At 41.4% G+C, this 16,307-nt stretch overlaps 1 protein-coding gene across 7 annotated transcripts in view; it reads left to right on the top strand.

Moving 5' to 3' along the window:
* Positions 1–15,260, top strand: part of LOC128373726 (ephrin type-A receptor 7-like) — a 108,941-nt gene extending 93,681 nt beyond the window's left edge. For 3 of the 7 annotated variants that reach the window (XM_053333889.1, XM_053333890.1, XM_053333888.1), the window contains 9 exons: positions 3,573–3,698; positions 4,408–4,593; positions 8,431–8,492; positions 9,073–9,189; positions 9,589–9,675; positions 10,071–10,223; positions 13,313–13,503; positions 13,618–13,782; positions 15,130–15,260. In XM_053333889.1, coding sequence (XP_053189864.1) covers positions 3,573–3,698; positions 4,408–4,593; positions 8,431–8,492; positions 9,073–9,189; positions 9,589–9,675; positions 10,071–10,223; positions 13,313–13,503; positions 13,618–13,782; positions 15,130–15,244 — 1,202 coding nt within the window. In that variant the 3' untranslated portion in view covers positions 15,245–15,260. The remainder of the gene's footprint in view (positions 1–3,572; positions 3,699–4,407; positions 4,594–8,430; positions 8,493–9,072; positions 9,190–9,588; positions 9,676–10,070; positions 10,224–13,312; positions 13,504–13,617; positions 13,783–15,129) is intronic. The other 4 variants (XM_053333893.1, XM_053333891.1, XM_053333894.1 and 1 more) reach the window with 2 other exon arrangements.
* Positions 15,261–16,307: the final 1,047 nt, after the last annotated feature.

Raw genomic sequence — 16,307 nt, 5'->3', positions numbered from 1 at the left:
ATAAAGAGCCGGAGGTAGGGGGAGGGGAGAAAGGGGGAAAAGGGCTAAAAGCTCCAGAACTGAACAAGGCAGGCAGCGACAGAGATTGCACCTACAAAACAGGACTTTAAAATGTTGTTGTTGTATATGATGTTGTACAAGTTTGTAAATGCTTCTTTTTTTTAAACTCTGCTCACTCAGCTCTCAATAGGCTTTTTGTTTGACAGTGACAGAATGGAAGTAGTTTTACATATCTCTTCCTGTTTGTGTGTGTGTGTGCGCTAATGCTTTACTAATGTGGTTGGTATGTGTGTGTGTGTGTGTGTGTGTATGTGTGTGTGTGTGTATGTGTATGTGTGCACAGTTTTGTAAATGTTGCGTGTGTGTGTGTGTGTGTGTGCGGGCGTGTGCATGCTCATTTGCGTTGTTTAATCTCCCAGCATGCTGAGCTCTCTGGAGAGTTTTGGAGCACTATGCCTGATGAATAATGAGCCGGAGCCATGCGGCTGGGAATTAAATCTGCCCAAACAAAGACATGCCAACAGCTGACAAGCACGCAATACACACATAGAAACACACACACACACATACACACACATTTTTTTGGCCTGCTTTTCAAACACACCTTTTTTTTTAGTAAGGCATGGACACTCACGCAAATGGGCACAAAGACACATTTTTATTCTTTTCATCCACCACACACTCCCTTGAGTCTGCATCCCGCTCTGTGACTGTGGACTCTCAGTGCTCTCATGGTCTCATGGTGCTGCAGATCAGCATTGTCCATTTGCAAGAACATGATTTCTGTGAGGTAGATTTAATTTTTTTTACCCCCTTCTTCCCATCTGTTCGCCTGCCAGACTCTTGAAACACATTCCATAGCCATATATTAACGCATGAGGACAGGGAATGAGTGAATAAATGACTGTGCGAGTAATAAAGCAGAGGAAAAAGGAGAGGGAGAAAGAAGGATAAATGATTGAGTGAAGGAAGTGGTCAGAAGGATGGAATATGAAGAGATGAGTTGGCAGACACACAGAGACCCATCATTGATGACTTTGCTGAGAATATTAGTTTTATGTCAGAGTATGTGACCTAGAAACATGCAATGGGGGGAATGGAGGAAAGGATCAAGATTCATCTGTAATCTCCATTAATGGACCAGTTTTAGATATCGTCCATAGTCTGATTGCATGTAAGAGAGAAACTGAAAAAGAAGGCATCTGGGGAAATGAAGAGGGAAAGAGGGGTTTGATAGTGAGGCGTGATGAAGCGCTGGAGTTTTTGGCCTTTGTCTACAGTGAAAATATGTGTGACTTCACTGAATGTGTTCACTCTGTGGTCCACTGAAGATGTGCCGCTCATCCATCCAAGTGTGGATATGCTTTAGTTTCCCTCAATCGCTCATGGCAGTGACACAGTTAACCCTGAAACTAATCAGCCACGGAGCAAATGAAGCGTGCATGCCTCTGTGTGTGTGTGTGTGTGTGGCATTTAAGTGCCTCAACGTTTCCAGTCATTTGCAGCCTGTGCGTTTTATGAGGCACATGGGCATCCCCTGTTATGTGTGTACTGTATAGATGGTTTTAAGTGACAGCGGTGTATCTGAAAAGCCGATATGACAGAAAAGAGTTTTCGATCGTCCACTCATCACTGGCCTTGAATAGAAAAGGTTTAATTTGCTCCATAATTGGACTTTTTGTTTTATTTGTCTGTGTGTGTGTGTGTGTGTGTGTGTGTGTGTGTGTGTGTGCGTGTGTGTGTGCATGCCCGCACAACATATCGGTGTGTGCATTTGTACACACAAGCAAACGTGTGTTTATGTGTGTGTGTGTGTGTGTGTTGGATCAATAAGCCGTTATGAGGCAGCCAGTATAGGATCCCTCAGGTCGATCTAGAGCTGTAATCACATTTCAGGGCCTTGGTCTGGCTTTTGGGAAACCTACAAGCCTTCTTCCAGGAAGATTAGCTTTAACATGCAGTAACAAGGGTCAAAGGTCATCTAATTGAGAACTATACCACATTGGTTAATGGTTATTGGCTATCTGCTGGCAAGTTTATTTGCCAGTTGTTAGTGTTGGGTAAATACAATAGGCAGTTAATAAAGAAAACAAGCTGCTCATTGAGAAAGCAGGTAGGGTTTTTGTTTCGTTGTGTACAGTGAAACAGTTGAAGTCAATAACACTTTCAGCTCTAAATGTCAGCTGGAATTTCCAATTGTTGCATCTAATTAGTATCAGAGTAGTGATCTTGTAGTGGTCCTTGAAAGAAATTAGTCACAATAATCATTAGTAATAACCTTTTATTATTTGTAAAGCAACATAAAAGGATTCATCTATTTTGACTTTAGACTCCAAGTTGGTATTTAGAACTTGTTTAAACCTTGGCCCCAGTCCTATTGTTGTATGTTCACACATTGTGTAGCTGAAAAGGCATCACTTTAACACTTCCTGGGCTATTTATCAAATGTCACAATGGGGGATCAAGGACATAGAACCATATTATTTTTGGATATTTTTTATGCTGAGGTTTCTATGCTGTCATTTTTTTTTTGAAGTAGCGGAGTCTCAGAGTTAGTGCCCAAAGTCTAAAGCTAACAACAAAACAGCAAGCCAACTACAAGTACCATGGCACTTCAAGGTTTCTCTGGCTCAGCATTTTACTGTCTATTATGTCCTGTCCCAGTTTCTGAGTGAAGATTATAGTGTGTTTGTGTATGTCTGTTATTTTGTGTGTGTGTGTGTGTGCGTGTGTGTGTGTGTGTGCGTGTGTGTGTGTGTTAGTGAGATAACATTTGGAAGCAAGCAAAAAGACAAAAAGCCCGGTGGAAGAGTGCTGTGATCTGACTAAAGCCTTTTGAAAGAAACCAAAAGTCAGATTTGAGCACTCTGAGCCTTTGATCCCGGTTTTCTCTCTGTCTCTGGAGTTTATAAGGTCAAAACAAACAAAAGGAGAGAATTAGACTATATACTCATGAATGGAAGCGTATTTCATATTGTTAAATGAAGGGAAAAACACCCTTAAATTATTTGACACAATTCACAAGAATCTATTTGAATTCTGGGTTATGTTTGGTTATTATAACCACAAATAACTGTGTGAACATGTCAAACTGAGAATTATGCCTATGGCTATTGTGGAGTTGAACAGCAGAAAATGTTTCATCTATCTCAAACATCAGTGGTTAAACACAGGTATTGATTTTAGTCTTGCCTTGATCAAAAAGCAAGGGCAGCATTTTAATCTAATGTTCAACAATCATTCAGAGATGTTTTGTTGAATAAGCAGAGACACCAATTTCTCCACTGACATTGGCCTCAATAAAGCACAAAGCAGACATGACAAATGTTTTGCCTTTGTGTTGAGAGAGAGGTTAAACTAAAGGAGGACTAAAACATGAGCCAAAACAGCCTGTTTCAGAAAGAGGTTGAACTGAGATGCTGCATTAACAGCCAGGATATATACTGTAGGATAAATGTAAAATTTGTAACTGTAAATCATACAGAGATATCTCAGTAGAGCCCTAGAATGTGTATCTGATATGTCCCATTTAATCTTATATTGTATGCTTGTGTGTGTTTGCACCAATCCAGTTAAGATCCCAACACGGAGGACCTACATTGACCCAGAGACCTGCGAGGATCTGCTGCAGGCCGTTCATGCCTTTGCCAAGGAGCTGGACAACTCGAGCATCAAGATTGAGAGAATTGTGCACACAGGTAACTTTGTTGCAGGTTTTATAGAGTTACTTTGGCGATTTAGTGTAATAACTTAATAAAAAGGTTAAAAAACAACTCAAAGCTAAAGCAGCAAAAGTCAAGATACCCTGACTTTTAGGCTCTAGTATAGATCTAGCTTGAAAAATCCTGAATCCTACATTTGTCTTTGAAACTCCTTAGAGGTGGTAGAACTCTTAACATTGCAACCTTTTCCACTATCAAATATGAAAAGATCAATCACAGTATGAACGTAGGTAGCAGAACAGAGCTGCAACCATCCACCTCATGAGCAATCTTGAGGCAACCCAAAGCATTGTTGGACCTCCTGCACCATCCCCTTACCTGCCTTCAAAAGATATTGGACATAGCAGTTCAATCATTTATATTTGCCTTGTCTCTACTTTATGCTCCACTGTTTGACTCGCACCCTGCCCCATCTTTGATCTTTCTTTGATCCATTTGTATTTCTTGCTCCCACTCAATAGTGTTCATTTGCATCATTTCTCTTCCTCCCCAATATGTTTATGTTTCTTCAATTGATTCATTCTGCTCCAACCTTTCCATTCCTTCTGACTTTGTTTTGATCTTTCTGCAGATATCACTCCATATCACCAATCTGACCTGCAACATTTTTCTCTGCTCTCTCTCTCTCTGGCTGTTCATATACCAAAAGAGATCATGACCTCTGTTTGTCTGTCTCCCCCTACAGGCGACTTTGGGGAGGTGTGTCGCGGCTGCCTGAAGCTGCCCAGTAAGAGAGAGCTGCCGGTGGCCATAAAGACGTTAAGGGCCGGCTGCTCTGAGAAACAACGCCGCTCCTTCCTCAGTGAGGCCGGTATCCTGGGGCAGTTTGACCACTCCAACATCATCCGACTAGAGGGAGTCATTACTACTGGTAAGGAGGAAGGAAGGCAGAGAGATGAAGCAGGAAGTAGGAGATGAAAGACAGTTTCGGAGGAAGCATGGAGGGGGGCGGCGGGGGGGGGGGGGGGGTCAGAGGATCAAAGGAGGAATGTGACACCTCCATTACCAAAGAAACAGGGATGTGGAAAAAGGAAGTGAGTCAAGACACATGATTGGGGAGGCTGTAGGAGAAGCAGGGAATCTGAATAGGTTAAAAAAAAGGGTTTTGGGAATTTGGCCATTTCAATATAACATGTAAGAGGGGAGTCATCACTTATGATGAGTATGGAGATAGATGGGAGGCAAACAGGAGGAGGAGCAAAGGTGATGGATAGGAGAAGAGAAGAGGAAAGAGCAGTGGGACACTCAGACCACTTCAATATCACACACGTGGAGGGGGTCAACGCTCACAGCGAAAAGGGCGGCACCGGAGGATGGGAGAGGAGAAAAGGTTGAAGAGTCGAGGGATGGATGCCTTACGATAGCAGCCAAGCTACATCAAGGCCCATTTTCCGCTGACAGATAGCAATTGAGGTCCTAGAGCGAAAACAGGATGGAAGGAGGGGAAGAAAGATAAACTTGAAGGGTGGAGACGGAGGAATGAGACACGAGAGACAGAGAAGATGAGGTAGAGGTTAATGGGAATGGCAGGTGAAGGGAGAAGCTTTAAAGAGTTTGTGAAGTTTTTGTTACTGCTGCAGTGATACTCAGTGTGGTGTGTGTGAGAGTGTGTGTGAGAGTGTGTGTGTGTGTGGGCGCAGTGCCCAAACACACTCTGTGCTCAGTAGGATGGCAGCAGATGTGCAGGGTACAGTAATTGGTGCTAGAGACCCAGCGGGGGCCCCCGAGATCCACTCCAATCTCCCCCACCATCACGCACACACACACACACAAACACACACAACTCAGGTGCATGCTTCTTCATGCACACACGCACGCACACACACACACACATAAAGGCAGTCCCATATGTTCACTTTTTCTTTTCACTATCATTTACACACACACACACAACACACACACACACACACACACACATACACATACACATACACACACACACACACACACACACCTGCTTGCTTGCCTCCTCACTTGGCATGAAATCACACATCCATGCACACAAACACTAAACATGCACACACCCACATACTGTTAGACTACAAATCACCTGCTTTACATCACTTACCCCCCCCACCAGGTCCACTCAGCCCCCTTCTTTCCCTCCACAATGCCTAGCAGACAGCACCCACCCTCCTTCCTGCCATAATCAAGGCCACATAAAAACATGGGTTGTCATTAACGAGAAAAGCTCCCTCTTTTGTGACCCACCGTTTGCTCCTTCCGTCTTACTGGCAGTTCCAGCATTATAGGTGATAGGATTATAGAAAATGCAATAATGTTCTGTGTTACCTTTTCGAAAAAAAACATGTGGAACGTAGCGCAGAGGTGCTTGAGAGAGAGAGAGAGAGAGAGAGACGAGAACCTCCGAGCTAAACAGTGAAGAAGACTCTATTTCCATTCATGTAGAACTATTCCTTTAAATCTACATACAAAGAGGAATAGGAAGAAGATTTTTATATATGGTATTGTGTTAATGTGAGAGAGAGAGAGAGGAGAGAGAGAGAGAGAGAGAGAGTGAGAGGAGAGAGGAGAGAGAGAGAGGAGAGAGAGAGAGAGAGAGAGGAGAGAGGAGAGAGAGAGAGGAGAGAGAGAGAGAGAGAAGAGAGAGAGATAGAGAGAGAGAGAGAGAGAGAGTGAGAGAGGAGAGAGAGAGAGAGAGAGAGAGAGGAGAGAGAGAGAGAGAGAGAGAGAGAGAGAGAGAGAGAGAGAGAGAGAGAGAGAGAGAGAGAGAGAGAGAGAGAGAGAGAGAGAGAGGAGAGAGAGAAGAACTAAGTTGTAATTCAGATAAATAAAAAGGTTATTTTCTGATTGTTTTACAGCAGATACGTTCTAAAGCACCAATAAACACGCTCACACATACGCCTCCACACAAACCCTGCGGGATGGTGCCTCTCTGGCTCTGTGTGTGTGTGTGTGTGTGTGTGTGTGTGTGTGTGTGTGTGTGTGTGTGTAGATCAGCCCCACCCTCTGTCAAGCAGACACACAGACCTGCGGCTCTTTATGTATCCATGACACAGAAACAGAGAGCAGAGCAGAGCAGAGCTGAGGAGAGAGAGTGAAACAGTGATGTAACCTGGTCGCACCACTACGAGTCCCTACCCCTCCCCTGTGCACTATTATTGACATGTCATTGTCACTGGAACATGATTTGCTGGCTGTAATCGTTCCTCCTGTTCATACTGACCATTAGAAGATCCCTTCATAATAATCTTTCAATGTAAGTGATGGGAGACAAAATCCACAAGCGTTCCTGTGAAAAAATGTATTTAAAGATTATTTGAAGCCAAAATGAGGCTTCAGCTGTCCAAATTAGTCAAAGCAATTAGATATCTTTCAAAATTACAGTCTTTTTAGTGCCAAATTGTTTTTCTGTTACTATGCTTTTACTGCAGCTGAAGAGAAAACACACTGTCCATTGAGACACAAAGATTTTTTTTGTCACTAGAACACTAACTTTGGAAGATATTCACTTCATTCAATTAACTTCGACTCCTGAAGCCTCATATTATCCTCAGATAAACTTTTTTTTGCAAAAGACAAGAATTTTACATGTTATTGGACAATAAACAGGAGGAATGATTGTTAAGAAAAAGCATTATTATTGAAGTACTCTTGGCAACCTGATGGGGGACATACAAGAGTATGTTCGTGTTAAACAGAACATGAGAGTACAGTACAATTCAGTTCACTTTTCAGACCCCAGTTTATCATCCCTCTTCTCTGCATTTTTACATTCTTTAATCCACAGCACAGTTTGCAACAGACCAGCAGATGACACAATGGTAGAATTCCTTTAAGTTGGTCCTTGGCCGTCATTCCAACCCTGTGCAACCCACCAACACATAGTGAGACCACTGATCCCCTCTCCAACTTGGATTAATTAAATGATGGCAGTGTCTCTGTGCTGACTCACAGATCCCCACTGTTGTTGGTAACCTTTCCAAATAGTTTCTGAAAGCCCAGATATACTGGCAAACCATGAGTTGTATGAGAATGCCAAATTATATTTTTTATAGTGCCTTGCCTGCAGAAACTGAAAGTCTATCATTATTTCTCAGGATATATACATTTATATAAGATATCAATGTCTATCAAGCTTCTATCTTGCTGCCTCCCATAATCCACACCTCCTTTCTCCATGTTTCCTTTCTCCTCCAACTGCTGCAGTCTTATTTTCCTTCTCTGTGCACTTCATAGCACTGCTGGATTCCTGCCATCTGTGCCTGGGCACACAGTGTGTGTGTGTGTGTGTGTGTGTGTGTGTGTGTGTGTGTGTGTGTGTGTGTGTGTGTGTGCACGTGTGTATGTGTATATATGAACATGCATACCTGGACTTTGTTGTTCTGTGTGTATTGTTGTGCACAGATTGTGTGTTGTGCTTTGTGTGTGTGTGTGTGTGTGTGCATGTGAGTGTGTGCCTGAGTGTTTGAGGGTCGTTAAACTTGCTGAGACAGCCAGGGCAGCACACAGGTTCTCCCGGCTTCACCACAGTTCACTGGGTGAAGAATGGCTTTGCACAATGCCTGCCGTGCTGCCAAGTGGACTAGACTCACTTTATTGTATCTCCCCTGACTCTCTCTCTCTCTCTGTGTCTCTGTCTCTATTACCGCTCTCACTTGCTCTGCTTTTTCTCTCGATTCTCTGCATTTTAACCCAGTTTTAACTTCAATTCATGTTGCTTGTCTTTCTGTCTGTCTTTGTCCAGGTAACACCATGATGATCATAGTGGAGAGCATGTCTAATGGAGCCTTAGACTCATTCCTTAGGGTAAGCTTCTGTGCAATATGTATTGCATATTCATATAGCTTATGTGCTTATTTGCACTTGTCTAATACCAAAATAAAGCCATTATCCTCTGTTTTTGAGCTCTTGCGCACATTACAAGACACTCTGTAATAATAATAATCCTAAATTCACTACTATTATACGACAATCCTAGGGCAGAAAGTACTTGTGCTTATTAGAGTAATAAGGAAAAGGGGCATAATTAACCACACAAATTGAGTGTTTGTGCTCAAAGACGCTGTAAGCTTCTGTAAACTGTTATTGTGCCCCTCTGCTCTCTGAACCACTGCGGCGTGGTTTATAATGATATGAATTAATGTCCTGTTTATTTTTATTCCCCAAATGAAGAGATTCAGCTCAGTGGGCACCACATTGTACTGATGTAACAGATGCGTCATCTTTTTTTGGATCAGTACAGACTTTACACTCATCTTACTCTCCTTTTCTATATTCTGTCTCTTTCCCCTCTTTGTTATCCTCTCTTCTCTTCATCTTTTTTCTTTTTCTTTATTTCCCTCTTGAAAATCTTCTCTGCCTTTCTTTTCACCACTCATAACCTCAGAAACACGAAGGCCAGTTGAGTGTAATGCAGCTGATGGATATGCTGACCGGTGTGGCATCAGGAATGAAGTACCTCACTGAAATGGGCTTCGTCCACAAACGGCTGGCAGCACACAAGGTAAAGGGAGCAGGTGGGAGGAGATGATAGCAGAGTCGGTGTAGGGTGATGTATGTCTCGGGCAAGTTTTTGCAGGTGGGTTATAGAATACAATTTGTCCTCTTTGACAATTACCTGCCTGGACGTTTTTATTAGAGGAATACATGAAGCTGAAAACAACAAGAAAATTGTTTTGTCATGTCTAGGTTGTTTTTTGGGGGTTTTTTTCCCTAAAAAAAGCCTGTCTGTCAAATTGCAAATGCAGTGGTCACATTGCAGAAAATGAACAGGACTTGTTCTTAGAAATAATCAATTGTTGCTAGATAAGAGCTTTGCCCACCAGGATGGCAAGCTCTCGTACTGAGATTGTTTCCTGTCTGAATATAACCAATGCTAATCACTTTGTTTTCCCTTTCTCAGGTGTTGGTTAACTCCAATTTGGGCTGCAAGGTGTCTGGATTCAGACCTCTTCAGGAGGACAAGATCGAGGCTATCTACACCACACTGGTAAGAGATGACCAGTGAGATGTTGATTTTTTTCTTGATATACTAGATTCTGTATTTTTATGTTCTACTTAGTGACCCTCAACTTCCCGTCAGTAGGAAGTCCACACATGTAGGGGTGATATTTTAATGAGATTTGACCAAATGATGTCAGGTTCACTTGAGGTCATACAATTAAGCGTTCAGGGTAAAAATAATAAGAAAAAAAAGCCAATTTCTAGGCTGTATTTCCCTGGATATTTTTTATTTCCACTCAAGGTGAATCCAGTCCTCTAAAGATTCTTTTGATCTACTGAAAATAAGTTCAAAGCTTTTCGAAGAGAATATTAAAGCTTTATTTTTGTGAACTCTCTGCACCCTTTTATTTTACGTCTTCCCTCTCCTGTTCTCACATTCAGCATGGCGGGAAGAGTGTGGTGCTGTGGACCGCTCCAGAGGCCATCCAGTACCATCGCTTCTCTTCAGCCTCAGATGTCTGGAGCTTCGGAATTGTCATGTGGGAGGTCATGTCCTATGGAGAGAGACCCTACTGGGATATGGGCAACCAGGATGTAAGTGTATATAGAAAAGGAGATAGATGGGACAGTGCTTTGCATTAATCTCTCCAGTTATTTCCTTTATATTCCTGCCTGCATTTTTTTCACATTAATATCTGTACTTTACCAGTCTCCCTCTCTTTTTCACCTTTTACTGATTCTCTTTATCAGTGAACTCTGTATCCATAGCCAGCATGGATCTTATTAACAGAAAGCCAAGAAGCCACAGTACCTCTGAAAGCTTTTGCAGGGCCTAAGTCTCCTTTTTAAGTCTGCATCAGCTCCATGACCAATCCTGTTTTCTCATAAGGATGCGTTGACCCCCTTCCAGTGGCCTCCGCCTGTCCCCGAATGTCATCTTGCTCTTAAAAGTGTTGAAAATCCCTCTATATAAAAAAAAAAAAAATCAGCTTCTTTTGGGAAATGTAAAGCATTTGCTATTTTGGGGGTTGAAGAGATTGTCCAGTCGATAGGACCCTGCCGCTTTTCAGAAGCAACCTATTATTTACAAGTCAATGTGGGTGGGTACACTATTCTGCTGTCATCACTCCTACCTCTTTGTCCTTCAAAAATTAAAAAAATAAAAGTTTGTATTCTATTTTTTGAAGGAAGTCATGCATCTAAAGTCTGCAGAAGAGGAAATAGCAAGCAGCTTATTCTTTTTGTTACTATTTTTCATTGAAGCCGACCACACACAGAGCATAGAAAAGTATCATTGGAGATGGTGATCATTTCAAGAGTTATTATTGTTCATCAAGTCCAAAGGCTTCATCATGCTAATGCCCTCTTAAATTATTGTCATCATAAAATAATGCCTACACTTTATGCAGGCAGGTGCATGGTTAAAAAGCGAGAGATTAGCATCTTCCATTTTTGAATGTCCGAAATTAATATGCATGAGTTATTCAGCAGGCACAAGAATAGCAAGCTTTTCAGTCTTTTTGTCCCTCCCCAGTGCCCTTTCACAAAGCAGCAGAAAGTTTCCTCTCACCATAGTTCATATTATCAAACTTTCCAATTGCGAGGGCAAAGGTCAAGCTTGTAGAGCGCCGGGTATATTAATCCACTTTAAATTGATACATTATATCATAACGAAATTGTTGGTTGGCCTGTCCACCTGTGATCCATCGTGCCCTTTACCTACCAGCTTTGATTAAATGGAAAATGTCAAACGCTGAAAAGCATTTTATGAATGCTCTTTAGTGAGATAGGAGCTTAAGGGGCTGGGAGGATGGCGTAGTGAGGCGTTGGGTGGGTTTAGGTAAAGATAAGAGAGAGTATTTTAGGAAATAATGCTGCTGATGGATGTCATTTTTGCGATTATGCTCTGACTTTATTTCCTCCTTTCAGGAGATTGTAATTCTTAGAGTGATTCGTGAGGAGGATGGATTGCATGTCCCCAGACATATTGAGAGGAAATCTCTTGAGGTGTTACGGTGAATGATTTTTGAATGGGGGACAACATTAGTTTGATGGAGGAGCAAGGAACGTTGAGGAAGTCTGGAGGGATGCTTTCATGCTCTGCTATTGAAGACAGCGAGGTTTCACAGTAGTAGATGAAAAATGCTAAGCTACGATGAATCTATCTATGAATTTTCACATTTTCACATGTATTTAGTTTCTTATATTTTAGCGTGGATAGGGTATCGTAGGAGCATTTCAATGGGACATATCAAGCTTTTTGTGATTTTCTGTTATTTTTATATTATTATGATGTCAAATGTCTATATTAAACATGGTCAAAGGTCTAAAACTTTAAAGTCAAAAGCCAGGGCTTCAGCTTGCTGTGAACGCTTCATTTGCAATGTTACCTCTACTTCCTCTTGGTCACAACATCAGATGCTTGTACATGCACACAAATGGCCGTCCATTTCATAGTCTTTGTTGTTTAAGTCTTTTTTGAATTGTCCACTAGCATATTTCGGATCGAATTGCGTCATAAACATGTACAAATGTAACAAAGTTTCTACTTCAAGTAAAGAGCAAGAAAAATAATAGAAATCCTACTACTGCTCTTCGTTTATGTAGCCTCTGAAATGGAAGGAAGCTTCCTGAAGCTGACCAATCAGAATAGAGTGGGCTCATGGAGAGGGGGCCTTTAAGAGACAGGAGCTAAAGCAGACAGTCTGAAGTGAGGGCCTGCATAAAGAACTGGTATACCATAATTAAGGAGTTCTTTGAACTGTAAATCATGCAAAAATATTCCATTAGAGCCCTAAAATATAGAGCTGGAAGTCAGCTTTAAGAAAATATGAACTCTTACAGTCTGTTTCACCTGTTAGTCCTCTTCTACTTCAAACCTGTCTGGATTGTTTTTGAAATCCACAAGCCTACAACGGAGCATAGGAAATTAAAATGTTATAATACAAATTTCTGCTGATATGAGCCCAGCTAATGTGATACTCCATCAAATATCCTGTGAAGTAATACTAAGTGACATTGAATATCCTGTTAAGTGACCTTTCAAGCCACAAAGTCAGTCAGTCAGTCATGCAAGATTTCCTATTGTTCAGTTATTTTTTTAGGTTACCTTTCTTCTCTTTGTGATAATATTTTGGGTATTTGCTGTGTAATGTATAGCTGTAGTAGTTTTTGTCATGATCTTACTGCAGATTTGTATTCAGTTCATATTGTTGAGGCAAGCAAAAGCTCTCATTAAAACTTGGTTTGCAATGCAGTCAGTGCTGGCTTGTAAGGTGACCTTAAAGGGACACTGAATCAAAATAAGCACAATTATCAAAAAGAAGAACCATTGTAGGAGGTGTAATTAGTGAAAAGAGAAATTGGATGCACCAGCACTTTTCCACCCTTTATGTATCGTCATAGAGGTTGCTAAGGATCTGTACTGTCTACAGACTGCTGTTCTTGGCAACTAAACAACACCACTGTTAAAAGAAAGTTTTAAAATACCTTACTCAACTTTTTTTTTAGGCGGGCAGAACATTTCTATATTCTCATTTACTTCCCCCAAACAGCCCTACCAGTCAGAGTCATCCTTGGGAATTTAGCCAATTGAAATATGATGAATAGAAAATTACAACACTAATTCCACATTTTGTAACCTGATGTTATTGATTTTCTGTTTCTCTGTGTAAATGCTGTAGGTGATCAAAGCCATCGAGGATGGTTTCAGGCTGCCAGCTCCAGTTAACTGCCCTCCACATCTCCATCAATTGATGTTGGACTGTTGGCAGAAGGAAAGGACAGAGAGACCCAGCTTCAGTCAGATCCACTCAGCCCTCAGCAAGAGCATTCGCTCGCCTGATGGCATTGGTTCCTCCACACTGGCACGCAGGTAAGCTCAAGTGATATATAGGTTCAGTAAATGGGCACCCTGTCTCTCTGTGTATAGTCTCTCTGTGTGCATTTCAGTAAATTTCCTATCTCTGGACATTCAACCCTATTTTAGGACCCTAAGTTCATCCATTACGCTAGCAGAGAGGCCTCTACCCTCCTTCCCATCATTTAACTCGGTAGGAGAGTGGCTGGATGCGGTGGACATGGGCAGATACAAGGACAACTTCACTGCTGCAGGATACTGCTACTTGGAGTCTGTGGCACGAATGACTGTACAGTGAGTAGCACCGTCTCTGTGACCTTTCATTTGGTGGCAAAGAATAAGAACAAATAATTGAAGAGATAACTGCATAAATAATTAAATGCTCTTGTTCTTCATTCTTGACAATAAAAGATAATATTTGTACATCTGAAAAGGCTCTTTGAGTGACAGGCACATTGGGGAAAAATATGAATATAAAACTATATATCTAACTTCACTCCAACTCTTCCACAGTGATTAGTTAGACACTTTGTGATGCTAATTATTGTAAATATTTGAATCACTGTACTGTAGCTGACAGCTACCATTAATTATTTAAATGCAAACATGCCATGCATTCAGTACATATCGCTGAACTTCACTGTTTTGAATAAAAAGACGAAAAAAGAAAAAAAGATAATTTTAAAAAATCTATCTCATCTGTCCTATTGTGTTTCTGAATTTCTGGATATTTCCAATTCATTTGACATTTAAAATTAAGAAGAGCTTGATACTGTGCTATTTTATGGGTCTTTACATTCTTGATTATTTTCTACAAGGTTTTCTGAATAGAACAATGTAAATTGACACTAATTATATGTGATATACAGACAGTGTTCGATTGATATACTTTTATCACGTTAACGTTGGTATTTTTCAACAAGGACCCTTTTTCTGTCCAAGTTACTAATGGGAGCAACAGTTTTTGAAACTAGTCCAATACTGAGTGAGAGCACTTCAGCTGACAGCCACAGAACAGCCTGCAATGTAATCTTTGGGGCGATAGTGCCCTGTCAAAAACTAGAAGAGCTTGTTTTTGCCATTGACAGGCTCAGATTGTTATTATGGCAACACAATAGAAAGGACCACACAGAGAAATAAAAGGTTTTTCTTTTCATTTGATCTGGTTTTTTGTTGTTGTGTCTAACTAAGTTTTGCACAAGGAGAAGTAGCTTAGATTTAGTCATGGCTGAATATTTAGCTGAGATTTGGTTGTACATGACAACAACAACAGACTGGATCAAGCTAAGGGTTAAGAAAAACATTTCATTTCTCTGTGTGATCCTTTCCGTAATGTTGTCAGACACAATAACATTTGGAGTATGTCTGTGGCAAAAAAACAAGCACTTTTAATGGACATACATTGACAGGGCTCAATGTAATCTCGGGTTACATTGTAGTCTGTTTCATGGCTGCAGGCTGAAGCACTGTCGCTCAATACTAGACAAATTTCAAAAATGGTTGTCCCCTTTACTCACACAAAAAGATGGGAATATAGAGTCCAGGTCTGTGAAATGATTAGGAAATGATTAAAACTGTGGGTGAAATAAATGTTACATATTTTGAATTCATTTAGCTAAATCTCTATCTCCTTGTTCACAGAGATGTACTGAGCCTTGGCATCACTTCCCTGGAGCACCAGAAGCTGATACTGGCTGCCATCCAGACACTCAGAGCCCAGGTCATCCAAATGCACGGCCGCGGTGTGCAGGTCTAAAAAAAACAAAAAAAAACCAGTCGACACCCAGTCTTACGCTACTGCTACTGCTGCGGACTCACACACATGTGCAGATGGATGATGATGGGGTGGAGAAGAGGAGAGAGAGAGAGAGAGGGAGAGGGAGAAAGCTCTTCCAGACTGAAGATGAACAGATCCTTCAGCTAACTGCACTCCTCTATTTACTCCTCCTTCCCACACTTCCTCATGCCTTCCTTGATTCCTTCCTTCCTTTTTTTTCCTATGAATCCCTTATGGAGACGAGCAGCGTTCCTGTCGTAATTGGGGTGGGGGGGGGGGGGGGTGTAGCAGAGGAGTGATGTCATGTGACTTTTCTTTTTATGACCTCTATCTGCACTTTGACCTTCATTAGCCGTGTCAGCATCAGTGCGTCAAGACAAATGACATACTGTCTCTACCAGGACGAGTTCAGTGTGATACTGACCGCTGAGGTACAGCGGAGGCAGAGATGTACTACGCTGCAAACACACCGCTTATGAACAAGTGCTCAATGACACATTTACATTTTTGGGTGGAATTTCCCTTTATCACATTTCAGAAACAATACTGACAAAGCCAGGAACAATTTGACTTGGTTTCTGATAAAAGTGACTCTCTGCTCCAGCTGATTTCACATTGAACAAGAACTGAGTTATTATGGAGGATGCAGCATCATATCATTGTACATGTCAGAGCCGATTTTTGATCAGATGGTAAAAAGGAACATTTCTGAAGATTAAACACGGCTGGAAGATAATCTACAGTTTCAGAGCTGACAGCGGTAAACGGTTACAAGACTGAGCTGTCCCATGTCAAGGGACAGAGTTGAATGAGGCCGCAAAATGGCTAAATGAACAGGGCTGACATACAGTACAGTCATAAATAAAGTATATAACGTGTGCTCACTGAGCTACAGGAAGTTGTGGGTGATGATATATTGTACTTTAAGGAATATCAGCCTGCTTTTCGGAGCTAGTGACGGTGAAACAAAAGCTGCAGGATATACAATTGTAAAGCGAAGGGTTGAAAACATGTTTGATTGTTTATTAATTTGTTGTATGTC

This window comes from Scomber japonicus, chromosome 15, assembly GCF_027409825.1.
Source record: "Scomber japonicus isolate fScoJap1 chromosome 15, fScoJap1.pri, whole genome shotgun sequence".
Lineage (NCBI taxonomy): Eukaryota > Metazoa > Chordata > Actinopteri > Scombriformes > Scombridae > Scomber > Scomber japonicus.
This window is presented reverse-complemented; position numbering and strand designations above follow the sequence as displayed.